The sequence below is a fragment of the Exophiala xenobiotica genome (assembly GCF_000835505.1).
Source record: "Exophiala xenobiotica strain CBS 118157 unplaced genomic scaffold supercont1.7, whole genome shotgun sequence".
Lineage (NCBI taxonomy): Eukaryota > Fungi > Ascomycota > Eurotiomycetes > Chaetothyriales > Herpotrichiellaceae > Exophiala > Exophiala xenobiotica.
Window position 1 is genome coordinate 1,354,263 of NW_013562488.1, and position 26,271 is coordinate 1,380,533.

Sequence of the window (26,271 nt, forward strand, 5' to 3'; positions counted from 1 at the left end):
GTCCTGACACTTATAAATCAATTGCTAAGTATAAATCTACGAGGAAGCGGATCGAGTAAGGCCACAGCAATTAAAGCGGCGCCTGATTGATTCCGAAAACAGATGTTATCCAGACCTACTGCGCGAGTGTGGTATGCTGGCACTCAACTGGCGTTCAGTTCGACCTTCAATGACCCTCAAACGTGACGTTGGGACATCGCAAGTCGTTCTCGAGAAGACACTAACGACGCATATTCGGAACCCATATCTCCAGCCATGTCTGACCCAGAACTAGCAACCAAGGCCCCGGAATCCGACGCCATGGAACCCTCCGCAATCTCGTCCCAAGACTCCAAAACCCAGACTGGCGCAAGCATGGGCGAGCACTGCCTTACAGACAGACCAAACCCGGACAATCGCCAGCCATCAGGCGAAATGTCCAAGTTTGGAGACATTGACGTCTACATTTCCAAACCGGCCGACTATCCCAACTCTCCCGCCAAGTTGCTGCTGCTCCTCACTGCCGGAACGGGCGTGCGCTCGATCAACAACCAGGTTCAAGCCGATATGTATGCGGCTGAAGGCTTCGTGGTGATCATGCCAGACCAATTCAAGGGAGACTCTGCACCCAATTCGAAGGCTACGGCCCCGGAAGAGAATCCAGGCATCCTCGAGCAGTTCAAGCTGAGGGCAGCGGAAACGGCGAAGTCATTCCTCGTCGATATGTGGCTGGCGCGGCAGACCCCGGAGAAAGTCATGCCGATCATATTGAAGGTCATTGAAGCAGCGAAAGCCGAGTATGCGGACGCTGTAGCACATGGGGAAGGCATCTACTGTGTCGGATATTGCTTCGGTGGTAAATACGCAATCATGCTTGCTGGCGCGCATCCCGATTCCGTAATGGCAGGTCAAGCCGCAAAGGATGAAGAAGCGGGCATGGCCCAGCAAGGACCATTGATCAAGGCGGGCGCTGCCGCTCATGCAACGCTTGTGACTCGAGATGATTTGAAGGCCGTCAAGGCTCCGTTGACGATGGTTTGTGTCGGTAAGTTTTGCGTTACTCTTGTCTAGTTCACCAGCCTCAGCTAATTATTCAACAGAGAACGATCCACTGTTCCCCGAGGAGATCCTTGAGGATGGAAGAAAGCATTTCGCGACGAGCAATGTTGAACATGAGATCAAGACGTACTCTAATGTGCCGCATGGTGAGTCAGAAGGCACGTTCGAAGAAAACACGCTGACTATCCAGGTTTTGCTGTTTACGGAGACTACAATTCACCTGCAATCAGAGAGGCACAAGCATCAGCCTTGAAACAGATGCTCGACTGGCTCAAGTCTCATTGAAACCGGCTGGCCACGATGTACTCTCACAATTTGCGAGATAGCTATGCTGCTGCACGAAAACAATGCTGTCAACATTACGACCACCTAGGATACCCATGAATGTGTAAACGAATCCGATGTGATATGGATCCAAGAGGCCACGAAGGGAAGCGGCGGAGATACGAATAGGATTGGCTCTGATGGTCTCTTCTGCTGGCTAGGCAAGCTCTCTGCTTGACGACCCCTGTGGTTCTATGATAGCGGAGCAGGTGCTGCTCCTGCCTTCAATATTGGTAGCGAAATATTCGATCCTTCCATCCGCTCTAAACTTCCTGAAGCTTTGTGCTGCACATCTCGGTTGACTGTCATCACTCATTTCTGCATCATCAATTGTACGAATTCGTTGTCTGGTAAAAATCAGCGTTGGCCTGTTCCTGGATGCCAGACTCAGGAGGACGGAGAGGAGGTCTTAACTGACAGTCAATGCGGCCGTCGCCATCTTGGTCAGCCTCCCGAATCATTTCGTCGACTTCATCGTCTGTGAGTTTTTCGCCGATTGAAGTCATGACATGACGGAGTTCAGCTGCTGAAATGAAGCCATTGTTATCGCGATCGAACACCTTGAACGCCTCTCGAATTTCCTCCTCAGAGTCGGTGTCCTTCATTTTGCGGGCCATCATCGTCAAGAATTCTGCAGTCTATTAAGCCAATGCAGGGTGTGAGAAAGCTGCACTCCGCCTCGTACCTGGGAAATCAATCGTGCCATTGTTGTCTGCATCCACTTCGTTGATCATGTCTTGCAGTTCAGATTCGGAGGGATTTTGGCCCAGTGACCTCATGACAGTCCCCAGCTCTTTTGTTGTGATCTGGCCTGCAATAGTTATCAGTCCCCGGTTTCGCTGGAGTTCGTCCGTCATGAGCGCAACATACCATCGCCATCCTTGTCCTGTACAGCGTGTCAGCTTTGCAACTAGACAGAGGAGTAGAAGGTGTAACTTACGAAGAGAGAGAACGCCTCCTTGAATTCAGAGACTTGTTCTTCGGTTAGGGAATCAGCCTGCAGATTGCCTTGTGTTAGTTCCTGAGAAACAAACGAAGTGTTTCACAATCGCAACCACAATCTGGAGTACTTGAAAGCCACGCGTACCATGGTGGAAGTCTTGTAAAGGAGGGTCGCTTAAGGTGGTCGAGTCGCAGGGATCGGTCAATTTTCAACGGGTGCAAGAAGGTCTCTAGGTGGTTTTGTGGTGAGGAAAGGTGTATTATGACAGTAGCTGAAGAACAGCGTAAGTTGAAATGCAGGTCGCCAGTGAGTTGGACTAAACTTGGCCCCTTGCAGTCAAACGCAATGGACGAACGATGCGGGACGATCACCAGCTCGGAAAATCATTCTTCCTTTTGCCGTGCTCTCCCAATAACCAATCCTCCGGTAGCCTGTCGCGCAGGCCAGTTGCCAATGCTCCGGGGAAACGACAACTTGTCATTGCAATGCCAGTCAAACTGCGTGTACATACAGCACATGAGTTCAGCATAGCTCCGATCAGACGCTCTCAATCATCAGCATGATAGCCATTGCTGGTCAAATCCACTCAAGAATCGACTCTTGCACATGAGTCGTTGAGCATTCCCGGGGCTTTGAAGATGTGGAGAGATCGTACCAATCTGTACTGCATCATTTCCCTCCAAGCAAGACCCTACTGACCAGTGTTTAGATACATTTCATACCGACACTCTTACGCACATCATCCTGCCAAAAGACCCAGGTATCCAGCTGCTTCCAATGGCTTCGCCGATCAGGGTTCCGAGGAGACAAGAGGTCTTATGTCCGCTGGGGCATACGACAATGATGGCGACGCTGTTATAGAGATGGATCTGCTTCCACCTCGCTGGATCGATGTGCAAGATGAGATCAACGATATTCTCAAGGACATAACGCTCAAAGCGTCTAAGCTGGAAAAGCTCCATTCTAAACACGTTCTACCGGGGTTTGACGACGAGTCTGTCAAGGCGCAGGAGGAACGAGAGATCGAGCGCTTGACCACGGAGATCACGAGAGGCTTTCAGCAATGTCAAAAGGCTATTAAGCGAATCGAAGGTATGGTCACAGAGGCGAAGCAGACAGGCAATCTTCAGAAGGGAGACGAGGTCATGGCACAAAACATCCAAACTGCTCTCGCATCGAGAGTTCAAGAAGTCAGTGCCACGTTTCGGAAGAAGCAAAGCACCTATTTGAACAAACTCCGTGCACTAGGAGGCTTTGAATCACCGATAGGACGATCTTCCACTCCTGTGCAGAACCCATATGCCGATCCAGCGTTAATGGAGTCCGAGGTGGACAAAAGGATCAGTCAGTCGACACTACAACAAACCGCACAGAAGCGCTTGAGAAACAATGACGCTGCCATTGCTCAGAGGGAACACGAGATCAACGACATTGCTAAAGGTATCATCGAATTGGCCGACATTTTCCGTGATTTGCAAGCAATGGTTATCGATCAAGGCACTATGCTGGACCGGATTGACTACAATGTTGAGCGCATGGCAGTCGATGTAAAGGGCGCCGAGAAAGAGCTCATTGTAGCCACGAATTATCAACGCCGCAACACGAAACGAAAAATCCTTCTGCTTCTTTTCTTGCTGGTCGTTGGCATGTTTATCCTACTGCTATTCAAACCCAAGAAGCGATCATCGGTAACACCACCTGCTCCTCCTGCTCAGCCAGCAAATCCACCCTAGACTAGCGGGCTAAACGACTTTCTTTGACACCGACCATCCCCTCCTTCCACAGACCTAAGCGCTGTCACCCTCGACGGCCAAGATCACCCCAGAGACAGACGATATACCAAAGCTTTTTACACCAGTCAGCTCGGGAAGGGAGCATTCGACGGCTTCACATTGGCTTCATCGATCGGCATACCTTGCATCAAGTACCCGAGGATGGTGCTGACAAAGGGCATACTAGAGGGACTTCATCCATTGCGGATCTGCGCGAGCTCGGGCGCTCCACCAGCCGCGTCCAGATGTATCCGCAGCCCATTGAAACCTCAACTACTCTAGAGTGCCGACTTGGAAGGCCATCGCTGTACACACAGCTGAATGTCTTTTTCTGACTAGAAGTCCCTCTTCACGGCGTCTCTCCCGCCCAGGTCCCAGCTGGGTTATCGGATATTGAACTGGGACACATCTCCCTTCCACATCGATTCAAGCTTACGACAACAGGGTCGGGATCAAAAGAAAGGTCAAGTGAAAAAGGATCAGAAACTCTGTTGCTCTTTCCGCCAAAGGCTGAGCAGTAGGGACTTTTGGACTTCCTACTAAGGAATACTAGCGAGAGCTGAGGTCGCACAGTTCTTTGGCCCGACCGATGTTGTACATCGCATACTCAGGGCTTCAGGATCAATGACAAGCAAGGACGAGAGTGAGGACTTGCATTTAGAGCGGAATTTCTCGATAGAATTATCCAGTCTCTGTACTTTTAATGCCTATATGAATACTCTTGTATCATTGCTGCTACCCTGACAAGGGTCAAACTTCATGATAAAATCTCTCTCCGAAAATACCCCCATACTTTACTCCTGCACATTCTACGCTCCTTACTTTGCTTGAAGTGCCACATCGTCGTACCGTGTCACCAAATGCGTCTAGGTCAGGTTAGAACAAAAGACCTGCTAGCATTGTAAGGAAAAGAAGACTATATCAATTGGTATCAAGGTGGTATTGGGTGCCCGGCCAGCCCTCATCGAGGTACGGTGCAAGCACAATCGTAAACCAGCATCGAGGCGCTAGACAAGAACACCAACACCAATGCACGCTCTAAGTAACTAGGTAGTTCATGCTCACAATCACGAAACAGGCCCTGCCATCACCAACGTCCTCATCGTCGTCTCCTTCTCGATCTTCAGCCGTCTCAACTTCTCCGCGAGATTACCACCATCCGTGCCACCATCACCCTGACACGCCGTGCTGGTCTCAATAACAATCCCCGCATCCTTCTGTCTAGCACCAACACTCATTCTCAAGGCCCCTGGGACCGGCAACTCGACACACTGCGCGCCCAATCGTCCCCTGATATCCTCAAACAGCACCTCCATCGGCGCAATGTACGCCGTCTTACTCCTTTCGCCCCATGCAAGGACATGTCCACACAGGCCGCCGGAGATCGGATCGTACACCCACGCGCCACTGTCGCCGGGCACACCAAACCCGCCCTCGACGCACCATGATATCGAAAACGACTGGCGCCCATGCATCTTGACCAGTGCCATGGCCTGCGATATCCGGCCCTTCTTGAACCCGCTCGACCGCCCGCGACAGTGAACTTGCAGTCCAGGCAGCTTGGCCAACGGCATGATCTTGGTCAAGACAGGTTGCTGATTCGCCGTGCCTGTAGATGTGTCCGTGCTTGCACCTTTCGGCCCCGCCTTCGCAGATGTCGAGGAAGTTGTAGTCATCTTCTCTGGCATCGCATTGTCAACTTTCAACCTCTCTTCATGCACCTTAATCAGCGCCCAGTCAACTTCGTGCTTCATCTCGCCGCGGATGACACGTCTTATCCCGCTACTAGCAAAGACGTACCCGAACGAATGACTCGCCAGATGATCATCGTCACGGTCTTCTTCGTTAGGAAAGAAGTCCTCGTCAACATCATCAATAGCCGGCTGCGTCACGCAGAAGTCGTCGTCCGAATAGGGCGCAACGCCAATCTTATCGCCAATACTCGCTGCATCATCGACATCATCACTCGATGAGGACGATACATCGTCGTCATCAGAACCTTCGTCGTCGTCTAGTTCGGGTGTTGAGTCCTCTAGAAACCAGAACTCGTTTCCATCGGCGTCCATGATAGAATAGTCGGGGCGGATTGTACTGGCTTGGCTTTCATCATCGCTGCCGTCAAACTCGTCGTCGGATATTTCCAGATCGGAAAATCGTGAAAGGTCGTCTTCGGAGTCCATCTGGCTGACATCAGCGGAGGTATCAAATTGTCCCGGAATTGTTCGGTGGCCTGCGGATCGTCTTGGCTGCTCGCGGATGATGGGTTTATCATCTTCTTCATCGTCGCTGGGGACGTCAAGCATATGGTGCACTGTCATTCCAAACGGCTCGCCGTCGACGAGGATGGTTCCGCCGAACGACACTGGCGGCAGGTGCTCGTTGTCCTTGTAGGCACCGATACTCGCGCCGTTCGAAGGATACTGTTGGAACTTTTGCTCGCGTGGTTTTCGTGCTAGTACTTTGGAGCTTTGGCGTCTGGAATTGTAGCCCGATCGTTTGGCACTTTTCCTCTTACCACTTCTCTTAACTTCGCCGTTGAGCAGAACAAGACCCCAACCTTTCTTCAACTTTAAGCCCTGTCTCAAAATGTCGCGGACTTTGTTGACCTGAGGACACTGTACGCATATTGTGGTCCTTGCTTTCTCTGGCGTGGAGCCAAACATCATCAGACTCAAGCTGCATGACTCTGGGGAATCTTTCAGGGCATTTTGCAGTATTCTGCCCAATTTCGGCATCAGAGCCGTGTTCCATTGATCAAGGTCTTCCTGCGGGATGTCGACTTGGGGCCACTTGCGCAAAGAAGTCTCGACCGGCTCGGGCGGCTGCTGAATGGTATCTATTTTGCGTTTCGACAGTGCTCTTTTCGGCAGCGGTGGTTTGATTTCAAAGTCTGCACTTTTGGCCTTGGCTTTCTCCTCATCGGCTTTTGTTTCCGCCTTGTACATTTGCTCGATCAATAACAACTCGAAGGTCTCGATATCGGAAGGCGGAGGCGGATTCTCGTCCAGTGCACAGCATTGCTGCAGGTCTTTGAGAACTTGCAACAGGAATGATCCAGCATCCTCATAGTTGTTTCTGAATTGCAATTCTGCTGGTGCCTCCAAACACCTTTTGACGACACGCATATACCTGCTTCCACACTTGGAGGCTAGCTTAGGCGAATATATCCTCCGCATCCTGTCCATGAACAATGTGCGGTTGTACTTTGGTTTCCAAAACCTGGAAAGAGGCATCCACAGACCGATTTCTAGCAACAATAGTCCAAGACTATAGATGTCATAGGCAGGAACGACTTCTGAAGCACGAGCGTCGTGTTCCGGATGTCTGTAAATATGGGTTGCGAAGGACTCGGACGTTTCTGATTGTGACAGGAAGTCCTGACAAGACTGTAGCAGATATGGAGATCTCATCTCCTTGGGTGACTTGGTGCGATGCATATGCTCGCTCGAGCCCAAAATGAGGAAGTTGCTGCCATTTATGTGCTGATGTGTTTCACCATGGGCGAAATAACCCATGATTGACAATGCCAGATTGTAAGCCAGTCGAAAGCGATCCTCTAAAGGTGGTTGCACAGCATCCTGACTAAGGTCGCTTGCTGTCGCAGTGATGAGAGAGCTCAAGGTCCGATGTTGCTGTAAGGTTTGGTGGTCATGGCCTTCTGGCAAGGCATAGACCATGGCGCAACGTGGCCCGGCAGGATTGACGGTGAAGCCCAGGAGTCTGAGGTGGCCGCACCATGACAATGATATGTTCTTACAGAGTTCTTCACCAAGTTCGTGAACCTCGAATACATCATCGGCGCTTCCGATAATGTACAAAGGAGTGTCGGCCGGAAGGTAATCGACCAAGACAGACTGTGATGCAGCACGGTAATAAGCCGTCGACCTCTCTTTGATAGAAGCCGCACCACTGGAGGGATCATAGGGTGGAGGATCTGCTGCTTGCGAAGTATAATCATTGAATTCCAGGCTTCCGAAGTCGATATGAAGAGGGTGATCGTAGACGTCGGTGTTGGCTGTAGCTTCGGAAGACTGGTGCGCGTGCTTTTGTCTTTTGGCATCTGCCTTCTCGTCCGCTGCCCTTGTCTCTTCCAGACTGTAGAGAAGGTCGAGGCACTCGGTCAGTCGAACGAGTAATGACTTTCGTGTTCGAATCTCGTGAACGGTCCACTCGGGGTCTCTCAGAGCCGCCAGGTTCTTTTCGGATCGTCTTCCACGATCCCCCATCCGTCTGATCTCGTCGGTGATTCCCTGAATCTCGGTAATAACGCTGCTGACCACGTCACCCAATCCTGCTTCATTGATCTTCTTGTCGATATCGACATCCGCATGTTTGGAGTCAGGAGGGCCATTGTCGGCCCAGTGCAAGCCCCAAGCCAGCAATCTATCCTGTTGAATCTGGAAGCCACGCCGTAATTCCTTAAGTTCGGGTGATTCTGTGATATTTGCGACGGCCGGGCTGACTCTGGTATTCTCATATGACTGTTTGGCATCGGAATACAATTTGGACAGGCCTTGCAGCCGAGTGCCGCGGCGTGCAAACATATTGACTCGTGCAGTGTTGGTGCGGCGCCCGATGGTAGTGTTTAGTCTTGGATGGGCTTCTTCATTTTAGGTGCAACATGTCAATATACTCGAGCAAGAACTATGTAGACAACACACAGCGCTGTTCAGGCTGTGGTTTGGTGATCAAGTGTTACGATTGGGGGCGGACAAAGAGCGCGGGGTGAGCGAAGGCCGCGTATATCGAAGTCCCAGGAATTCCTGTTGCCTGAGTTCCGATTCGAGGTAAGCTTCGCCACATCCGGACTCAGAAACGAGGACGCCTGGAAACCGAAGTCAGCCGCATCGTCTGACTGGCTCCAGCCACAATTCTAGTCTGCAAAGAATTCTGTTGCCTTGGGTTGTGTTTGGACAGACACTGGATTCCTTGGGAAAGCTGATTCACAATATTGCAGGCTCTGGGAACCGCCATTCGCCTTGCTTGGTTGGGCGGTACCTTATGAAAGCCTATCCGCGTGCCCGCCTCCCTGCCTCGCTGCCTGACAAAATAGGTACCTTCCAGGCTGTGAAGGGGAGAATTGCCATCGAAGTCAGCTTCACACTGACCGTCCATTTCTAAGAAGTTATGTGACTAAAAGGAAGAGGATAAATCTGGATTGCAGTGCGATTGATTCATTTCAATTGAGGTCTACTGCAGTCACAATAGACCATGTGTCTTTCTTTGTGGTAAGAGGTTCTATCAGAAAAGGACTCAGTTCCACCTTGATGGCTGCATCTTTCCTGAGCAAAACACAAATCTCCCCTGTGTACCCATCAAAACCAATGTCAATTGTTCTGAATACAAGACCCATGCGCCGTTTCATCATTCCGTAAGCTCCATAAAACCATAGCCATATGTGATAAGACAATTCGAGGTGATGCTTGTGCGAACAAGTCTAGCCACCGAAACCGTAGAGAGTTCTGCCCTGTCGCTTGAGAGCGTAGACGACATCTGAGTCATTGTTAGCCTGTTCCACACTCGTATTATACGTGTCGAACTTACCGAGAGAGGTGACGGTCTTTCTCTTTGCATGTTCGGTATAGGTGACGGCGTCACGAATGACTGATTCAAGGAAGGACTTGAGGACACCGCGAGTCTCTTCGTAGATCATGGCAGAGATACGCTTGACACCACCACGACGAGCGAGACGTCTGATGGCAGGCTTGGTGATACCCTGGATGTTGTCGCGAAGAATCTTTCGGTGACGCTTAGCACCACCCTTGCCGAGGCCCTTGCCACCTTTGCCGCCTGTGGGAGAGAGATGTTAGCAAACTGTTGCATGAATTTGAATGATTGTATGTTGTTGAGGTGAAGTGGCGTGGGGCCGTCAAGTCGCGCAGTCAGGACGACGAGGGGGTGCAACAGCGTCGCGACGACGATAATTGAATAAAGAGCAGCTAGAGGATATCACTTACGTCCAGTCATGTTGATGAAAGTGTTTGAGAGATGAAGAGTTGAAACTTGGACAAGTTGTTGATGGTTTGTTGATGATATGCAGAGCTGAAAGGTGGTGGAGTGAAGCTTAAGAGGTGAGAAAAGGAGGGAGAAGACAAAAGGCAGAAAACGGGAAGGAGGAATGGGGGAATATAAGCGAAAGAAAGAGGTTGACAATAAGAGAGATCAATTGGGGCTTGGCGGGAATCAATGATCCAAGGCAGAAAAGGCCAGGCAAAAGAAGTGCGAGAAACAAGCATGGAATCAGACACTTTGGAAGGGTGAATTGTTGCATTGCTTTGATTGGTGGTTATTAAATCTGCAGATAGCCTTGGAAGATCAGTCGCGCTAATGTGATGACGATCATGTGATGCAAGGCTAATACAGAACATGGAGTAATACCCAAGGTACATACCCACACACTTGCGCATGATGTTCTTTGAACATGCTGTACTATCTCACACTGATCAGAGTAGCTGAACAGCTTCACAATAGCAGCCTACTGGGAAAGACGTGGTGCTGCATGTCAGACAAGTGTGACACAAAGCCCTTTCCTCGCTATCAGCTCGGCAGTCAATTTTCTGCTGATGCTTGATGGTACACATGCGCTTTTTGCCTGCTATTGCCCTCAGCCAAGGAAGCGTCTAGAATCCACTGTACCGCTGTTTTTGCTTGTACTTGTTGTATCCGACGTAAGCGCCACCCACAAGGCCACCAAACAACAGCACCTTGAAGAAAAACCATCCCCATCCACCCTTCTTCTTATCGGGTCTCCCTCGTCCGCTGGCTCTAGCAGCGGCGGCTTGAGCCCTGCCTGTGTTCGCGGCCACAGGGTTGTACAAGTTCCTCGTCTCTACGCTGATAATGTCGAAATTGTCCGACAACTCGCCAGTATGGGCGCTGAAACCGAGATAGGCAGTGTTAGGCATCTTCAGAGGTACATCTGCGGTCGATTCCAAGCTGAAACAATCGATCCACGAGTCTGTGGCCTTGTATTGTAGTTGCAGTGACAGCGACTTGTCTTGGAAATAAGTCAGTTTCGCTTTGGTCGGGATCGAAGCGCCGCGCAGTCCTCGAGCCTGGTCTTTTGGTCAGCTAACATCCTGCCATCTCTTTGCACTCTGCCTCACCGAACATCCTCCGATCTCATTGGCTTTGCCATCATTCGCGGAATCATAGGTGGTTTTGCCATCTCCCATCATAGCCATCACATAGGGGAACACAACGCCAGGTCGGTTGTTCTTGTATGTGTCGAAGAACAGTCCTAGTCCCTCGAATCTATCGGCATGTCCAAACACTGGACCTGGCTGAGCTCTCTCTTTTGTGACCCATAGAGCAAATCCGTCGCCATGTAGATGTCCCTTCCCCTCTATTGAGAACTCAAATTCAATCTCCCAATTCGTCGCGGTGAGTGGTATTCTGGAGAAGAGCCAGCCAGATTGTGAAGGTAAATCTGATGCTAATCGAATGTACTGGTCTGTTCGTATTATGGTGTCGCCGCCAAAGTCGAACCATCGACTTGACATGTCGGAGTCAAGGTATGGAGGTGCCAGACTGTGCGTGCGCAGCTGGGCGAACCATGGTCAATACGACATACCACAAACGCGGAGACGAACTCACAGGAATACTCTTCATAGAGGAGTCTGCCTCGACAGCCCCTCGCACACCGACTGCACATGCAGCCAGCAGCCATACTGATGACCAGGCACTGGAGATCCACATCTTGCGACCGGGCCCCAAGGTACAGACTCCTAATATTGCAATAGAATACAAGAAACGAAGATCACAGACCCTGCATGGCACTATTGTTCACAGACACTTCACCACCTGAAAATGTGCAGCTGCAGGCCAGGAGTTTACCAGCGTGTCCAGTTTAGTGAATGATGCCGCCAACAAATAAAATGCGGCCAGTCGTTATTGCGGAGAGACGAGACAATCCCCTGGACACGCCTCCAATGCCTTGAAAGTAGCCCGCAACACCTTCCGTTTTAGATCCAGCCGACTCTGTTACGCAAACGAAATCTTTTGAGGCTCTGCATGCTCTTCGTTTCTCGAAGCTTGAATCTACAGCCATAACGATCACAGTCGACGCCGAAACCACCTTACCTACTTGTTCACCGTATCTTCGACTTGTCCGAATCGTCCATACCCCGCAGATTGGACGATATAATACAGGCAAGAGACTCATCACCTCGGTTCACACCTTCTACCTCAATCCTCCTCGTCGAATATATCAGCATGGCGTTCGGTGGCCTCTTTGGCGGTTCCTCCTCTTCGTCATCTTCCTCTTCCTCCTCATCTTCATCCTCAGATTCCTCTTCGCCTTCTTCGTCACCATTCGGCTCGCCTCTGCCAACCGCTGCCAGCCCCTCCGGCAGTGCCACCCTTCAAAGCATCCAGACAGCCATCACCCAACAAAGCGCCGTCGCTAATGCACGGTACCTGATCGCCAAAGTCAACGAAAACTGCTTTGACCATTGTATACCAAACCCTCCGGGCTCCTCGCTCTCATCGTCCGAACACAAGTGCCTCACAGCCTGTATGGAGAAGTACTTCGACGGTTGGAACGTGGTTCACCGTAGCTACGTGACAAGAATGCAGAAAGAAGGTGCGTCGATGGTCGGAAATGCGACGGCAGGGCCGGCTGGAAAGGAGTTGTTTTAAATATGACGTCCCAGACAGGCGACTCCAGGGCATTGCGTGCTGTAACCTGATGAGGTCAACCGATAAGTTGGTCAGTCGACTGGACTGGGATTGGAAGCTGGGCTGGAGACGTGTGGGTGCGAAGGAAAAAAGGTGTTAGAGCATTGCCAGTCGAGTCCATGGCTTGAGTGCATGTTAAGGGTCGAGGATTTACTTGACGCCCGAGGACAGCGTCTTGGGAATGCCATCCACAGGCCCAATCCCGTTCGACACTTCTCCCCACTTACACTTAGTCTGGCAAAGGTCAAACTTGTGCCCAAGCCGTCTACTCCTACCACGATGACGGCTACCCGAGCTTGCAGCACCCAGTCATAATCAGGCCCTGACAGTTCTGTTTTGTTGTTCAAACATCGAGGGAGAGGTCTTGTGACTGAGGCTTGTGACTGAGATCGGATGTTCTGGCATATGCAGGGATAGACGAGACGGAAACCCATGTACCATGACTGTGCATCTTGGATTGATGTCGCTCCGACGACTTGTACTATATTCGAGACAGAGTAACCGAAAACAACAAAATGACAGTCTCTTCTCTAACATTGTCGCCAGGACGATAGTCTCATTTCTAGCACGCATTTGTGCATTCACTCCTCCTCCATCGATATCTCCAGGTTGATGAGCTGATGAGCTACTGGGCATACCACGCAAAAGACAGCCACAGAGCCCAGGACTTACACGTTAACAGAAAGACATATGTCATATTGTTGGCAATGGGGAACAAAAGTGATTCATATAGACCATGCAAAAGCTGAACATTAGTTAGGTAAGGACTTCATTTCTTTGTTATGCAGACTAGCACAGAAGCACAGGGGCGCTCCGAGAGCAACAGACCAGTCTGGATCTCGTCACTTTTCAGGGCTTGTCGTCTCATCGTGTACACTACAAACTCCCTTGGAGTCACCAATATCAGTCCATTGCTGGACATCACCCTTCCACAACAACCTTCCACTTCCACAACCTGGAAAAGCCCAGGTACATGCGACACCGACGAGCCTGGAACGTTGCAGATAATTCAATGAGGTGCATGATGGCAGACTCCCACCACAAGCGGACGGCCGGCCCAAACTGGTATACACGTACCACGGAATCAGCGGCAGTTATTGTTCCCAAAAATGCGGTGAGTAACGTATTGCTGCAGGCATAATGCATACCAATCTGCCCTTCCCTTAGCAGCTCTTCCTCTGGTACCTGAGCTGCTGTTGAGCAGTGTTTCGCCATCATTGTTCGAACAGCGGGAACCAGCCTAGAAGTCCGTGAAGTAGTGTCCGAACCTTGAGCAGCTGTAAGCATGCGAGCATCGACTGGGACGGGGTATGATATGACTTACGGATCTTCTCCCTTGGCTCCGTACTGCTCTGTCTCCTCTGGATACTTGTCAAATTGACTAGCATCACCAGCTCCGCCTTTGACGGGTGGCACATATGGTGCATCGATGTCCTTCTTTACTAGCCTCTCCCATGTTACCTCAGCAAACCAAGGATGATTTTTGATCTCCGCAGGGCCACCATGCAAGTTGCCCAAGCGCTTTGTCAAGTCTGCTGTGATTAGCTGGACAAGAAGATCCTGAGCATCGTGGTGAATATAGGGCGGATATTTGACGCGTCCTTTGAGAATGTTTTCGTAGATCTTAACCGGCGATCCTCCGTCCCAGAAAGGAGTGAAGCCACATAACATTTCAAATATCAAGATGCCGAGCGACCACCTAGTCAACCGTTAGTGACGGATGAGTGAGCGGCAAAGTAGAACCCACCAATCCACAGATTTGTTGTAACCCTTGGACGCAACAACTTCCGGCGCAAGATAATCCGGAGTGCCGCACAATGTCCATGTGATATCAGGCACGTCTTTGGCAAATCCAAAGTCTGTGATCTTGACATGCCCATGTCTGTCCAGCAATAAGTTTTCCGGCTTCAGGTCCCGATAGATGATGTTTTGCTCGTGCAGGTATTCAAGGGCCAACGTCACTTCGGCAGCATAGAATTTGGCGACTGGGTTGGGAAAGCGCTATCTCAATGTCAGTGTCAGAGAAAGGCTCGGGTCAATTGGAGCCAATTACCTGTGATTTGCGCAGCAGACTGAACAGCTCACCACCCTCAATGAAGTCCATGACCATGTACAGATTCTTGGAATCTTGGAATGTGCCCCAAAGGGTAACGAGGAACGGGTGCTTGACTCGTGACAACATCTTTCTCTCGTCGTTTGTATGCTCGATCTGCTTCATCTTGACCACCTGAGCCTTCTTCAGAACCTTGATAGCGTAGAAGCGTTGGTTGTGTTTCGACTGGACCAGATGCACTCGTCCAAAAGAGCCCGTTCCAAGGGTCCTCTTGATGTCGAAGTCGGTCAGTGTGTATTTGCCTTTCGTTTGTCTGGTGGCACCTTTACCATCCACCACGCCGGTCGAGGGAGGCGCGACAAGGTTGGCGACGTTCATGTTGTTGGCGCCGTTGCTTGCAGGCTGTTTGGCGGTGGGGTCGGGGGTAGAGGTCACGGTCGTGGTGGTGCCTGCAGTCGATTGAGTGGGTGCATTGGAGGTGGCTTGTGAGGGTGCAGAGGAGGACGTATCAGTTTTCTGTGAAGACTTGTATTGAATGGGCTGGTAGTTCCCGCTGCTGTTGGCCGATTTATCCTCCGAAGACTCTTTGGTCTTCTTCTTCTTGAGGAGACCTCCAAAGGTTGGCATTTGGACGGCCGAGGGAAGCGCACGTTCCCTGGTTACTGGAATGTTAGGAACGGCGTAATTTGCTGTGGTTTTCGGAGGCCCCTTTGGACTGGCCTGTTCACCAGTTGGGCTTGAAATAGACGAGGGAAGGAGATGGTGGGGAGGAGGGGTAGGAAGCAAGGATCGATTGAGGTGATTCGCTTCGGTAGAGCTGGAAGCTGCAATGCAGGGAGATAAGCTGCCAACCGATGGGCGGAGTATGCAGCAATCAATGGATAGTGTACAACATGAAAACGATGGATATGAACTCGCAGAGGTTGAGTGAGTAATCGATCTGTTGACGGTGTTCCACCGAAGTGAACAAGTTGGATCGAGGTGCGGTAGGTAGGTAGGCAGGTCAATTGAAAGCTTGACGAACTGTCAATCGAGGCCCTGCCACAACAGCTGGCACGGGAACTCTCAGAGGCCCGAGTTGAGATGCAAGTTGACGGACAATGATTGGCGACGGAGCAGCCACTGACCACTCGAGCAGGGCAGGAGAGTTACAATAGCACCAGAGCTATGAACACGCAGCGAATAGACGGCACTCTCCTGCTATTACCCTCTTGACTGCAGCAATGGATTTGTGCCTGTTCAATTCTTGGACCTGGACGCGGGGAAGCTCTTTCTTTCTTACACAGCAATCCGGGCCATTTGGTCGCTCCTTTCAGCCACGTATGTCACTCTACACGTCAAGCATGGCCGTGGGTGGCCGAATCGTAGATTGATTACCCCTCTAGAGGGGCCGGCGCAAACCAGGGTCCCTCGCCATGAGCCATCCTCAGGGTAATACGGAGACTTGGACTCTATATACGGGAGTATAGAGGAAGTAAATCAACTTCTTGTCGCTGGGGGTACCTCAAATATCATGCCCGCGTCTGTCTCATCTCCCGGGCTATCTCGTCCACGATTTCCTGGGCTTCTGCCGCCGTTCGTGCCTCGAAATCATATCGTTTGTTTTCGTTGACCCTCCGGACCCAAACCCGAAACAATTTGGAGTGTTTGGTGCTCACTTTGCATCGGAGAATATCGCTGAAGGGGAATGAGGTGAATTTCGCATTTGTCGCTGGATCTGTAGGCATCACATGTAGCAGGTCGCCATCAAATACAAGAGTTCTCTGACTGCCTTGCGCAAATGGTGCTAGTTGCTTCCGGATCACGTAGTACTTCTTGAAATTGCTGGCGCTCGATACCAGATCCTGCTTTTGTGCCAACGGGTGATGCAGCTGGCCTTTCTTGGTCTTCTTCGGGCCTTGTATGTCCAGTAGAAGAGGTGCGTTAGGTGACGAACTGCCCGGCGATCCTGTCAAAGTCGGTACACTTGCTCCAAAACGTCTTCGCACAAGGTCCAAATCAGACCGAGGACCTAGGGCCTCCACCGTCCTATCCAACGGTGCCACGGTGTTTGTGCCTGCGACTTTCAAGACAAAGCCAGCCTTTTCGAAGTTCCATCTCTTGCAGACGTGGTCCAGGATTTCTGCAATATAACTGTCTATTGAGACTTCCATGGTCATCGTTTGTGCGGCCACATCGATATCGAAATATCGTATTCGGATCGTCTTGGTTGTGCCCATACGTGGAGTGGCTGATGGGGCAGAAGGAGCGGGCATATCTGCAGGTGTCAGTGATGCGTTAGCCAAAGCTGAAGCGAACGGCTGCCCAGCTAGAAGGAGGTTCCTGCTGGATTGTGTCTGTTTCGGCGGACCGGGTGGCTGTGGTTGTGAGATGATCGGCTCAGGTGTTGGAGCAGGCAGAACTTCTGCCTCCGCGGCTGCTGCATACTGAGGCGTTTCCTTCTTGTTGGCTTCATATTGAGCCGGTGATGCTTCCACTAAAGCGAATTCATCAAACGGCCGATCCCTAGATCGTCCTCTTCCTCCGCGATTGTTGTTGTAGGTAAAATCGGTTATAGGACGTGTGCGAACAAGAGGAGGAAAGTCGTCGTCCACCTCACCATCTTCCACCATTCGAAGCGTCCACTTATTGACATCAAGTTGTGCAGGTGTGAGAGCGGGCTCTAATTCCTCTTCCTGATATCGCCAGAGACTAAGACCGATTGCTTCTGCCACACTTACAGGATTGCCGTCCTTCGAAGTTCGCGCCAAAGGCATCTCAAGAGGCTCGTCAGCTTCTTTGGACCAAGGTGCATAGATCTTGATCCAAAGGGGATTGGGATTGCCTTTGCCAGACAAACCGGCAAACTTCTGTAGCGGATTGCTGGGTGCCTTTTTCTCCGCATTCAAGGCGGCCGAGAGTAGACTCTTGGGTTGAATGAAGCTGATGGGCCGAGGAGGGGGTAGCTCGTGTAGAATCGGCAATGTCCTCTGTCTTCTGGGTGATTCTGGGTGAGAAAGACGTGGTGCAGACGACCCCGACGCTGTTAAACTGCTCAGTAATGGCGGGGAAGAAGTGAGATTGGAAACTTCCATGGTGTTTAGCAGGGACGTGGAATCAATTGTTTCGCCCAGTTCCGACGACATTGCTGAGCCAACAGATTCGACGTCAGAATCGTCCTGGACTTGACCTCGACCTGGTCGCAAGATACCTTCCTTTGAGAGAGGTGCTGACTTCGATGTTCGGGACGCGTTAAGTTGGCGCCTCTGGAAGTACGATGGGTCCACCTCGTTCTCCGAGGACAAGTCACTGCTTGTCGCAGTATCAGCCCTCGCACGAGCCTTGACAGCCTCTACAGCTCCGAGAGATCCTGTCCTCCTCCTGTTGTCCGTTGTTGGTTTTGAAGGTGAAGTCGTTATGATATCTGGTCCAGTACTTCGAATAGGAGATGAGTCAGCTCTATTTCTAGCAGGCATCTTTGCAAAGCGTATTTGTTGAGCAGCGCGCTGTGCTCCCTCAGCCTCCTCCTCCGATTCATCGGTCAGGTCACTACTGTCATCGTCGTCGACGTGTTCTTTTCTCCTCCTCCGCCTGGCGTTGAACGCAGGACCGATAGTGTCGTTACTGACCCTGCCAGTCACCAATCCACCTTCTTCCTCTTCATCGCCCTGCGAATTCAAGAGTTGAAGCTCTGCTCCGTTTTGGAAGTATTCGGTATTGATTGATGTTGGGATTGGCGGAGAATATGTTCGTTGAACAGGATCTGCGGACCAGCCGGCAGCTCGGAAACCCGGAGAGTTGAGAACTGAGTTGTTAACACTGACCAAGCGCTCCGCAATTCCATCTTTGACGCTGGCCAGAAAAGAAGTCCGTAGATACCATATAGCGAACCTGCTCCAGTTAGCCATGCCTGATGTCTGGGATATGCCAGCACAGGACGACACAGACGATCGCCAAATGAGCACACTTACTCTTCATTCTGTAGGAGAGCCATGTCTAGTAAGACGGCCTACGTAGCGAGGCTGGGGCTTCTTTCCAAATAGATGAGGGTGTAATCATGAGAGCCCGGTCGACGCACAGCGTTACTGACTAAAGGCAAGAAGATACCATGTGTGGCATCAAACGCGGTGTATAGATTTCGGAGATGATGATTCCATACGCACAGTGGTGATGGGACTCGTTTGTCTTGAGATGAATTGTAGAAGAAGACTTCCAAGCCAACGATTGAGGGGGTTGACATGGACTTAACCGGCTTTAGAATCATGCACAAGGATGGAGATCTTCTGCCTGCGAAATACATCATAGCCTTGCTAGCCTTGCTTGCGTTCACCTTCTCGGTTGCTCTTGTGCCGCTCTGAGTTTTCTCCCTCTACTTTCCTCGCTTGGTCCTTGTTTCTATCTACCCCTTCCAGCCCTCTGACGAACAGATATGGCCTGTCCTCATGTTCAGTCAGCGGATCTGCGACCTCCCAGACCTAACCAGAGCGTCTACAGAGAAGATTGTACACAGTGCTTCGACTCAATAGACGACGAGGCCGGGCTTGATGTTTGTTTATCTTGCTTCAACGGTGGCTGCGCTGGCGACCGAAACCATGCCTTACTACATCATTCTTCCACAGGCCATCCTCTCGTCTTGAACATCAAACGCACCCGAAAACACGTTCAACGGGACGAGCCTCCGCCAAAGCTGACCAAGCTCGCCATTGCCGCAGAGACAGAAGAGGATAAATATTATACAACTACAAAAGTCAAGTGCTATGCATGTCAAATACAAGATGTGGACAGGAGTTCGGGAAATCTACCGGCAGTCATCGATGGGGTCATGAACGCCATGACTTTTGCCAACAAGGAGGAAGTCAAGGCCTGGGAACAAGAATTTACACCTTGTGAGCACACGCTGTGTCTTGAACAGCAAGAAAGCAGGCAGATTGCGTCCCAAGAACTTGGATCGTGCTCCAAATGTGATCTCAAAGCGAACCTCTGGCTCTGCTTGGAATGCGGCGCTTTGGGCTGTGGACGAGCACAAGTTGGGGGTGTTGGTGGCAATTCTCATGGACTGGCGCACGCCACCGAGACTGGCCACGCTGTTGCCGTCAAACTAGGTTCCATCACGCCAGAAGGTAACGCTGATGTCTACTGCTATCAATGCAACGAGGAAAGAATTGACACAGAGCTCGCCAAGCACCTCGCTCAGTGGGGGATCAATATCGCGGATCGGGAAAAGACCGAGAAGAGTCTCATGGAGATGCAAGTTGAACAGAATCTCAGTTGGGCTTTCTCTATGACAACTGAAGATGGCAAAGAACTATTACCTTTGTTCGGGCAGGGCTTTACGGGTCTTAAGAACCTTGGAAACAGCTGCTACCTGAACAGCACCGTCCAATGTCTGTTCGCGCTTGAGGAATTTCAACAACGCTACTATCATCCGGATCAAGCTCCTCCAAACGCCAGTCTTCCCGCTGAGGACCTCGAAACCCAACTCCGAAAGCTAGCAGATGGTATACTATCTGGTAGATACTCCCACCCCGACGACAATGTCCATGCGGTTCCGGACAATCCCGAAGTACCTCATCAGAAGGGGCTCTCTCCTGCAATGTTTAAGCACCTCGTTGGGCGGGGGCACGAAGAATTCTCCACAATGAGACAACAGGACGCCTTTGAATTTCTACTTCACATGTTCAAACTCATCAGCATCTCCAACAACTCCAAACCAGCAGAGGACCCCATTCAGTCCTTCCGCTTTGTCCTTGAACAACGTTTGGCCTGCTTGAACTGCAAGCGTGTTCGGTACCGAAGTGATGAACAAGACAATATTTCAATACCGGTGCCAGTCCGGCGGAAGCCTGCTGTTAACGGCGATGAAGCTAAGGGTGAATTTGAACCAGTACCGCTAGAAGATTGCTTGGACATTCTTACGGCGCCAGAGAAGGTTGGAGGCTTGACCTGCGCAGCTTGCGGCTCCAAGGATGGGTTCTCGAAATCATCGAAGTTCAAGACCTTCCCAAAGAATCTTGCTATCAACCCACTCCGCTTCGAAATCATCAACTGGGTACCTACTAAACTCGATATCCCTGTACAGGTCACGGATCAACCCCTGGATCTAAGCAGGTACAAATCGACGGGTCTGCAGCCAGACGAGGAAGAATTGCCAGAGGATGCAGATGTAGGAGGTGGGAGCTCTACAGCATCATTTGTGCCCAATGAGGCTGCTCTGAGCATGCTTGAGGGGATGGGGTTTCCGCGAATCCGGTGTGAGAAAGCACTCCACGCTACTGGCAATGCTGATGCAGAGTCCGCGATGAACTGGTTATTTTCGCACATGGAGGACCCTGATATTGACGAACCGCTGAACCTTGGTGGTAGTGCTGCTGGCAGTGCGGGAGCCGACCCGGATAAAATTGCTCAGTTAGGCGACATGGGCATCGGCGTCCCGCAAGCACGAAAAGCCTTGCGAGAATGCAATGGCGACGTGAATCGAGCTCTGGATTGGGTCTTCAGTCATCCAGATGATCAAGGCGATTTCGGCGAGGATACATCTTCTGCTCCGGCTGAACCGAAGCCGTTACCAGGCAGTGACTCGTTGCCAGCCAGATATGAGCTACAAAGCATTGTATGCCACAAGGGGGCCAGCGTCCATGCCGGCCACTATGTGGCATTTACTCGGAAAGTCATTCCTGGTGAAGGCAAGGAGAAGCAATGGGTCCTGTTCAACGATGAGAAGGTGGTCAAAGCAGTGGATGCAGAGGAGATGAAGAAGACAGCGTATGTCTACTTCTTTTCCTTGCTGTCCTGATGCTACTGCACCTCGATTCTTCAGTTACGATCGACAACCAGCAAAAATGTATGAAAAAGGAATGAATTATGATATGGGTTAAGATCCTTGGGCTTAGAAGCTCATCTGTATAGGTCAAGATGTGAGATAGTGCGGTCTCACCGAGCCTGAAAGCGCAGCAACGCATTGAATAACCGGGGGAAGACAAGCAAGAAGGTGTCACCCTATGGACAAGTTCGATAGACAAGGCATAAGATCACTCACCCACCCTGCTTGCCTGTCACCCACCCGTGTGCCCCTCGACTGCGTCTATCGAACCGACACGTGACCGTAGAGATGCCTAGGCATTGAGGAGTGAAAATGACGTTTGGTAGAAAAAAAGCTGCTGAGTGGGTAGGCCGTGTGTGGCCGTGGCAAGCGTTGAATTGTGGGGGAAGCCCAGCAACCACCAAGATTGCCTTCTTCTCCGCCAGATGATATTCGTTGCTTGTGACCGTGTTCATTCCCCTGCACAACCTGTCCACATGTCGAGACCTCACGACCTGCAACGCTCCTTTCATCTTTACAGTTGTCTGCCTTCCTAGAGCCCGCCTTGCACAGCTGCCTGACCTTCATTGCCTGCTCCGGTTGCTACATTCATCATTTGCGTACAAGCCCGAAGCAGTCTACCAACATGTTCTTCCTATTCCGCTGGACGCTCTACTTCCTCGGTTTCTACCTCGCCATCATGCTGACCTGCTTCGGTCTCTACACGTACATGCCCAATCCTCCACGGATCCTCGGCTTCATAGCCCGCTCGTTGTCTGCCTACCTCACTTTAATCATCTGCGCAAGTTATGGAACAGTTGCTTCCGCCATACTGAAGATCATGGGCCTAAATTATGCATACGGACAGTGGACGACGGCGAAGGCCTTCAAATACCTGGGCATCTACACCATGGGCATCAAATTTGACATTCTTGACAACGGCGAGGAAATTTTGAACAGCAACCGGCCCGCGGTGTTCATTGTAAACCACCAGACGGAGCTCGATGTGTTGCTCCTGGGTTGGATATGGCCGAAACACTGCTCCGTTACGGCCAAGAAATCTCTGCGCAACATTCCTTTCTTGGGCTGGTTCATGACCCTGTCCGGCACGGTGTTCATTGACAGAGTGGATAGAAGTCAGGCGATGAAAGCATTTGAGGGTGCTGCTACGGCCATGAAGGAGAAAAGGCAAAGCGTGCTCATCTTTCCGGAAGGCACGAGGAGTTACTCCGCTGAGCCAATGCTGCTCCCATTCAAGAAGGGTGCTTTTCATCTTGCAGTACAGGCCGGTGTGCCGATTGTTCCCATAGTGGCGGAGAATTATAGCTATGTGTTGAACATCAAGGCTAGAAGGTTCAATAGTGGGACAATTCGAGTGAAAGGTAACGTCTAATTTTCGGTTTGGTTTCTACTCTGGAGTCGAGTTACTGACTGTGCAATAGTCCTCGATCCGATACCGACCAAAGGGCTCACTCCTGCTGATGTCGACAACTTGACTCGGGACACACGCGAGAAGATGCTGGACGCCATAGCCGCCATGGGCCGGGACCAAAGATCGTTATCAGTCGAATCGAAGAAGACTTCTTGAGCACCAGGCAAAGGATCTTTTTTGCACAGGCCATCAATTTTTAGCCCTCCAGACTACAGGCACTATTAGCTTTCGACGGCGGAGAAGGGAAAAGTACTGCTGGGACTGAGGCTCAACTCTGAGCAGCAGAGCACGAAGCTCGGTCAAACTTGCGGAACAGCGACCGTTTGATGCATGATACCACAGAAAGTTCCCCTTCTCGGATGCCGATCCAGATTCCAGCCGCCAATTGCCAGTAATGGGGCGGCGAGCGGTGGCCGTCTCGTATAGTTCTCCAGCGCTCCGGTGTAGTCGGTCACGGATTTGAGACTCGACTATGTATCTATGCCACCAGAAATGGCTTTAGATGTCGAAGAAAGCCCCCACAGCGTTAGGTGAGACGGCGTATGATGATGGGAGCCACCAGCGGGTTACAGATGGATAAGATTTATGAGAGGTGATTGATGCCTTACGAGAAACGATGTTCTTAGGATAAATGCACCATCTTCTACTGATGAAGATGAAATGGCGTATCCTCCCCTGACGGATTTTACGAGCACAAGCACTTACTGGCATAGCATCACCTGAGAGCACGATAGAATTTAGAAATCATCAGATACCCCTAAATGCAAGCATTCACTGTCTTGGAATGGGTCGTCTAGTTTCATCGTCCTGTACGGAGCCCAATCGAGGAGCTCTCGGCGGCTCACATACACTAGCAAACTTCATCGGCCGTGCTGTTGGACTCACAATATATTCTGTCGGCCTTGGTCTATCGCATGATACTCTTCATACCCAGAGATCCCATAGCAATGATTCCTCTTTTTGGATCGTCCTCATCAAGGCTCAAACTCCTCAAACGGCCTAACCAGCAACCCTGCCTGCCCGAGATGTTCCTTGACCTGGGCGACGGTATATTCTCCTCGATGGAACTGCGTTTTTGAACCCGTTAGCATCACCCCTCCCATGGAGAAACAAACAAACCACACAAGGGGGAAGAAAGCAAGGAACTCACCATGCCCGCCCCCAGCGCAGCATCAACATCCGTCTGCCTAAACACCTCATCGAAATGAGCCGGCCTTCCGGCGCCACTGCTCGCAATCACGGGGATATTGACGACGCTCTTGACCAGCGCTATCAATTCCAGATCATAGCCCCGATTTGACCCGTCGCGATCGATGGCGTTCAACAAAATCTCGCCGGCGCCCATGGCCTCGCAGGCCGTGACAAGCTGGACGACATCGAGATCTCGCACTTCGCGCCCGCCCTTGATCGTGCACGCGAACCAGACATACTCGCGTCCTTGCTCGTCTTTATCCCCGGTCTTGATGACCCGGTGCTTCTTCTTGCCTTCCAGCTCGCTCGGGTCGCTGACATACACACGCTTCGGATCGACACTCACCACCACGGCCTGAGCTCCGTACGCCGCACTGATGGTCTCGATCCCACTCTTCCCATTCCCCCTGCCGCCGTTCGCCCAATACTCCTCGGCCGCCAGTACAGCGTCGCTGCCGATACTGACTTTATCCGCCCCACTCGCGAAATACAACTTCGCCACGTCCAGCGCACTAACCTCCTTCCCCGTCGCGGGGTCAACCATATCCCTGATCCCGCCACCGATGGTCAGCGGCACGAACACCGTCTCGCTCGTCCGCCGGAGGATCTCGAGCATGGGCAAATCCGTGATCGGGCAGTCGCGAAAGGACGTGATGTTCAAGAATGTGACCTCATCCGCGCCCTGGGTGTAATACTTGCGAGCCATGTCGACGGGTTTACCCAGGTTTCTGACATTTCCGCCCTCTGATTTCTCGCGCACATCGTACTGGTCGCCCTTTGTCACGACCAGGTCGCCGGCGTCGTTGGTGCGGACGTCGAGACATGCGATGATTCGCCGTGTCAAGCCGTTCATACTTCCACCACTCGAACTTGCGCCGTTGGCGACGAAGGAGGGAGGCAGATTGGTGCCCGGAAGAGAGGTCAGCAGCGCGTCGGACCACATGCCCCCGTCGAGGAAAGCTTTGATGACTCTCAGACCAGCCGCGCCGGACTTTTCGGGGTGGAATTGCGTTGCGAAGATGTTCTCGCGCCCGATGGCGCCGACGTACCTTTCGTCGCCGTAGCGGGCGGTGGCGACCGTCCAGCCTTGGGATTCGAGGTGTCCGGGCGCGTAGGGCGCGAAGTATGAATGGACATAGTAGTATTTACTTGACGGGTTGAGGCCGTAGAAACTCTTGCCCAGACCGCCCTCGTCTTTGGCACTGGAGGATTCGTGATGGAGCGTGGAGGCATCGTTCCAACCTATACACGGCACGGACTTTCGTGAGCCGTCCGCGTTACTGGGGCTGAAGCGTCGCAGTGATGTGGATATCAGGTCGAGACCAGGAACAGAGGGCGCTTCCTCGGAGCCCGAGAACAGGGCTTGCAGCCCGACACAGATGCCGAAGAAGGGCTTGCCGGCGGAGATGTGGTCGTGGATGGCTGGAAGGTAGCCGGCATCGGAAAGGGATTTGAGACAGTGGCCGAAATGACCGACGCCAGGGAGTATTATTTTCTAGGCCGACACGTTAGTAGGAGCCGGATGAGAAAAGGAGTCGGACGGAAATGGAAAAATTGCACGAAAGGTCAACGATGAGGGCAATATCGGCCAAGCATATATGCTGTCAACCCCCAGTCTAGAGAGCTTGGAGCATGACATGAGCATCGGGACATCAGTGGCAGTCTTCGAAAGGAAAGCCCATGCTTGAGTGAGTTGCCAGTATTGGGATATGGCTCCTCAAGATTCGATATTGTCCCCCCTCGCAAATAATCCATATTTGTGCAAAGTCTCCTGTAATAGCAACTTACATCTGCAGTCTTGACATCTTCAGGACTCTTGATCCATTCGACTTCGTATCCGCATTTCTCAATCGCATTGACCAGCGAACGGATATTGCCCGCCACGTAGTCGAGCAGGTGGACTTTGGGCATGTTGGTCCAGGGCGCTGATGAGGTGAGCTTTAGCAACTCAGTATCGAGTCAAACTTTTCAGGGAAATGCCATGGCGGCGACGGATTGGTATCTGTCGGACTGCTCCTGGCAATACGCGCCGTAATCTCGAAATTGTGGTGTTGGTGATCG

At 51.5% G+C, this 26,271-nt stretch overlaps 12 protein-coding genes across 12 annotated transcripts; 5 read left to right on the forward strand and 7 right to left on the reverse strand.

The window, feature by feature from the left end:
- The first annotated feature begins 157 nt into the window (after positions 1-157).
- Positions 158-1,622, forward strand: PV05_11197 (uncharacterized protein). The gene is made up of 3 exons (XM_013454655.1): positions 158-1,024; positions 1,080-1,184; positions 1,229-1,622. Exons 1-3 carry the CDS (start codon positions 256-258, stop codon positions 1,321-1,323), a joined length of 969 nt encoding a protein of 322 aa, XP_013310109.1. The 5' UTR covers positions 158-255; the 3' UTR covers positions 1,324-1,622.
- Positions 1,368-2,627, reverse strand: PV05_11198 (calmodulin). Its single transcript, XM_013454656.1, has 6 exons — positions 2,450-2,627; positions 2,303-2,359; positions 2,233-2,248; positions 2,048-2,173; positions 1,781-1,993; positions 1,368-1,709 (listed from the first exon to the last, which is right to left on the reverse strand). Exons 1-6 carry the CDS (start codon positions 2,450-2,452, stop codon positions 1,675-1,677), a joined length of 450 nt encoding a protein of 149 aa, XP_013310110.1. The 5' UTR covers positions 2,453-2,627; the 3' UTR covers positions 1,368-1,674.
- A 136-nt stretch (positions 2,628-2,763) lies between these two features.
- PV05_11199 (uncharacterized protein) lies at positions 2,764-4,788 on the forward strand. The gene is made up of 2 exons (XM_013454657.1): positions 2,764-2,966; positions 3,015-4,788. Exons 1-2 carry the CDS (start codon positions 2,944-2,946, stop codon positions 4,036-4,038), a joined length of 1,047 nt encoding a protein of 348 aa, XP_013310111.1. The 5' UTR covers positions 2,764-2,943; the 3' UTR covers positions 4,039-4,788.
- A 178-nt stretch (positions 4,789-4,966) lies between these two features.
- Positions 4,967-8,794, reverse strand: PV05_11200 (uncharacterized protein). Its single transcript, XM_013454658.1, has one exon. The coding sequence runs from the start codon at positions 8,619-8,621 to the stop codon at positions 5,145-5,147; it is 3,477 nt and encodes a 1,158-aa protein (XP_013310112.1). The 5' UTR covers positions 8,622-8,794; the 3' UTR covers positions 4,967-5,144.
- Positions 8,795-9,229: 435 nt separating this feature from the next.
- PV05_11201 (histone) lies at positions 9,230-10,325 on the reverse strand. The gene is made up of 3 exons (XM_013454659.1): positions 10,035-10,325; positions 9,622-9,867; positions 9,230-9,570 (listed from the first exon to the last, which is right to left on the reverse strand). Exons 1-3 carry the CDS (start codon positions 10,042-10,044, stop codon positions 9,515-9,517), a joined length of 312 nt encoding a protein of 103 aa, XP_013310113.1. The 5' UTR covers positions 10,045-10,325; the 3' UTR covers positions 9,230-9,514.
- Positions 10,326-10,341: 16 nt separating this feature from the next.
- PV05_11202 (uncharacterized protein) lies at positions 10,342-11,939 on the reverse strand. Its single transcript, XM_013454660.1, has 3 exons — positions 11,674-11,939; positions 11,184-11,621; positions 10,342-11,132 (listed from the first exon to the last, which is right to left on the reverse strand). The coding sequence occupies exons 1-3, from the start codon at positions 11,773-11,775 to the stop codon at positions 10,698-10,700; spliced, it is 975 nt and encodes a 324-aa protein (XP_013310114.1). The 5' UTR covers positions 11,776-11,939; the 3' UTR covers positions 10,342-10,697.
- A 163-nt stretch (positions 11,940-12,102) lies between these two features.
- PV05_11203 (uncharacterized protein) lies at positions 12,103-13,302 on the forward strand. Its single transcript, XM_013454661.1, has one exon. The coding sequence runs from the start codon at positions 12,292-12,294 to the stop codon at positions 12,715-12,717; it is 426 nt and encodes a 141-aa protein (XP_013310115.1). The 5' UTR covers positions 12,103-12,291; the 3' UTR covers positions 12,718-13,302.
- A 206-nt stretch (positions 13,303-13,508) lies between these two features.
- Positions 13,509-15,859, reverse strand: PV05_11204 (cAMP-dependent protein kinase type 2). The gene is made up of 4 exons (XM_013454662.1): positions 14,810-15,859; positions 14,504-14,757; positions 14,081-14,455; positions 13,509-14,024 (listed from the first exon to the last, which is right to left on the reverse strand). The coding sequence occupies exons 1-4, from the start codon at positions 15,434-15,436 to the stop codon at positions 13,997-13,999; spliced, it is 1,284 nt and encodes a 427-aa protein (XP_013310116.1). The 5' UTR covers positions 15,437-15,859; the 3' UTR covers positions 13,509-13,996.
- Positions 15,860-16,036: 177 nt separating this feature from the next.
- Positions 16,037-18,975, reverse strand: PV05_11205 (uncharacterized protein). The gene is made up of 2 exons (XM_013454663.1): positions 18,760-18,975; positions 16,037-18,679 (listed from the first exon to the last, which is right to left on the reverse strand). Exons 1-2 carry the CDS (start codon positions 18,780-18,782, stop codon positions 16,321-16,323), a joined length of 2,382 nt encoding a protein of 793 aa, XP_013310117.1. The 5' UTR covers positions 18,783-18,975; the 3' UTR covers positions 16,037-16,320.
- A 171-nt stretch (positions 18,976-19,146) lies between these two features.
- On the forward strand, positions 19,147-21,824 carry PV05_11206 (uncharacterized protein). The gene has a single exon (XM_013454664.1). The coding sequence runs from the start codon at positions 19,218-19,220 to the stop codon at positions 21,579-21,581; it is 2,364 nt and encodes a 787-aa protein (XP_013310118.1). The 5' UTR covers positions 19,147-19,217; the 3' UTR covers positions 21,582-21,824.
- Positions 21,825-22,060: 236 nt separating this feature from the next.
- On the forward strand, positions 22,061-23,777 carry PV05_11207 (uncharacterized protein). The gene is made up of 2 exons (XM_013454665.1): positions 22,061-22,969; positions 23,030-23,777. The coding sequence occupies exons 1-2, from the start codon at positions 22,234-22,236 to the stop codon at positions 23,173-23,175; spliced, it is 882 nt and encodes a 293-aa protein (XP_013310119.1). The 5' UTR covers positions 22,061-22,233; the 3' UTR covers positions 23,176-23,777.
- Positions 23,772-26,270, reverse strand: PV05_11208 (imidazoleglycerol phosphate synthase, cyclase subunit). Its single transcript, XM_013454666.1, has 3 exons — positions 25,999-26,270; positions 24,170-25,705; positions 23,772-24,086 (listed from the first exon to the last, which is right to left on the reverse strand). Exons 1-3 carry the CDS (start codon positions 26,119-26,121, stop codon positions 23,994-23,996), a joined length of 1,752 nt encoding a protein of 583 aa, XP_013310120.1. The 5' UTR covers positions 26,122-26,270; the 3' UTR covers positions 23,772-23,993.
- Between the last annotated feature and the right edge of the window lies 1 nt (position 26,271).

Bases quoted from the DNA above. Each gene is read 5' to 3' on its own strand.
- PV05_11202 (XM_013454660.1), bottom strand. From the start codon at position 11,775: ATGTGGATCTCCAGTGCCTGGTCATCAGTATGGCTGCTGGCTGCATGT. The intron at 11,622-11,673 runs GTGAGTTCGTCT...TGGTTCGCCCAG, and splicing joins CCTCTATGAAGAGTATTCCT to CTGCGCACGCACAGTCTGGC. The intron at 11,133-11,183 runs GTGAGGCAGAGT...CCAAAAGACCAG, and splicing joins ATGAGATCGGAGGATGTTCG to GCTCGAGGACTGCGCGGCGC.
- PV05_11197 (XM_013454655.1), top strand. From the start codon at position 256: ATGTCTGACCCAGAACTAGCAACCAAGGCCCCGGAATCCGACGCCATG. The intron at 1,025-1,079 runs GTAAGTTTTGCG...ATTATTCAACAG, and splicing joins GTTGACGATGGTTTGTGTCG to AGAACGATCCACTGTTCCCC. The intron at 1,185-1,228 runs GTGAGTCAGAAG...CTGACTATCCAG, and splicing joins GTACTCTAATGTGCCGCATG to GTTTTGCTGTTTACGGAGAC.
- PV05_11208 (XM_013454666.1), bottom strand. From the start codon at position 26,121: ATGCCCAAAGTCCACCTGCTCGACTACGTGGCGGGCAATATCCGTTCG. The intron at 25,706-25,998 runs GTAAGTTGCTAT...GTGTCGGCCTAG, and splicing joins AAGATGTCAAGACTGCAGAT to AAAATAATACTCCCTGGCGT. The intron at 24,087-24,169 runs GTGAGTTCCTTG...TCAAAAACGCAG, and splicing joins CTGCGCTGGGGGCGGGCATG to TTCCATCGAGGAGAATATAC.
- PV05_11205 (XM_013454663.1), bottom strand. From the start codon at position 18,782: ATGGCTCTCCTACAGAATGAAGA. The intron at 18,680-18,759 runs GTAAGTGTGCTC...TAACTGGAGCAG, and splicing joins GCTCTCCTACAGAATGAAGA to GTTCGCTATATGGTATCTAC.
- PV05_11207 (XM_013454665.1), top strand. From the start codon at position 22,234: ATGTTCTTCCTATTCCGCTGGACGCTCTACTTCCTCGGTTTCTACCTC. The intron at 22,970-23,029 runs GTAACGTCTAAT...ACTGTGCAATAG, and splicing joins TGGGACAATTCGAGTGAAAG to TCCTCGATCCGATACCGACC.
- PV05_11199 (XM_013454657.1), top strand. From the start codon at position 2,944: ATGTGGAGAGATCGTACCAATCT. The intron at 2,967-3,014 runs GTACTGCATCAT...ACCAGTGTTTAG, and splicing joins TGGAGAGATCGTACCAATCT to ATACATTTCATACCGACACT.
- PV05_11198 (XM_013454656.1), bottom strand. The intron at 1,994-2,047 runs GTACGAGGCGGA...AATAGACTGCAG, and splicing joins TGGCACGATTGATTTCCCAG to AATTCTTGACGATGATGGCC. The intron at 1,710-1,780 runs GTCAGTTAAGAC...GATTTTTACCAG, and splicing joins TGGCGACGGCCGCATTGACT to ACAACGAATTCGTACAATTG.
- PV05_11201 (XM_013454659.1), bottom strand. The intron at 9,571-9,621 runs GTAAGTTCGACA...ACAATGACTCAG, and splicing joins AAAGACCGTCACCTCTCTCG to ATGTCGTCTACGCTCTCAAG.
- PV05_11200 (XM_013454658.1), bottom strand. From the start codon at position 8,621: ATGTTTGCACGCCGCGGCACTCGGCTGCAAGGCCTGTCCAAATTGTAT.
- PV05_11204 (XM_013454662.1), bottom strand. From the start codon at position 15,436: ATGCCAACCTTTGGAGGTCTCCTCAAGAAGAAGAAGACCAAAGAGTCT. The intron at 14,456-14,503 runs GTGGGTTCTACT...ACGGTTGACTAG, and splicing joins TACAACAAATCTGTGGATTG to GTGGTCGCTCGGCATCTTGA. The intron at 14,025-14,080 runs GTAAGTCATATC...CAGCTGCTCAAG, and splicing joins GGAGCCAAGGGAGAAGATCC to GTTCGGACACTACTTCACGG.
- PV05_11203 (XM_013454661.1), top strand. From the start codon at position 12,292: ATGGCGTTCGGTGGCCTCTTTGGCGGTTCCTCCTCTTCGTCATCTTCC.
- PV05_11206 (XM_013454664.1), top strand. From the start codon at position 19,218: ATGGCCTGTCCTCATGTTCAGTCAGCGGATCTGCGACCTCCCAGACCT.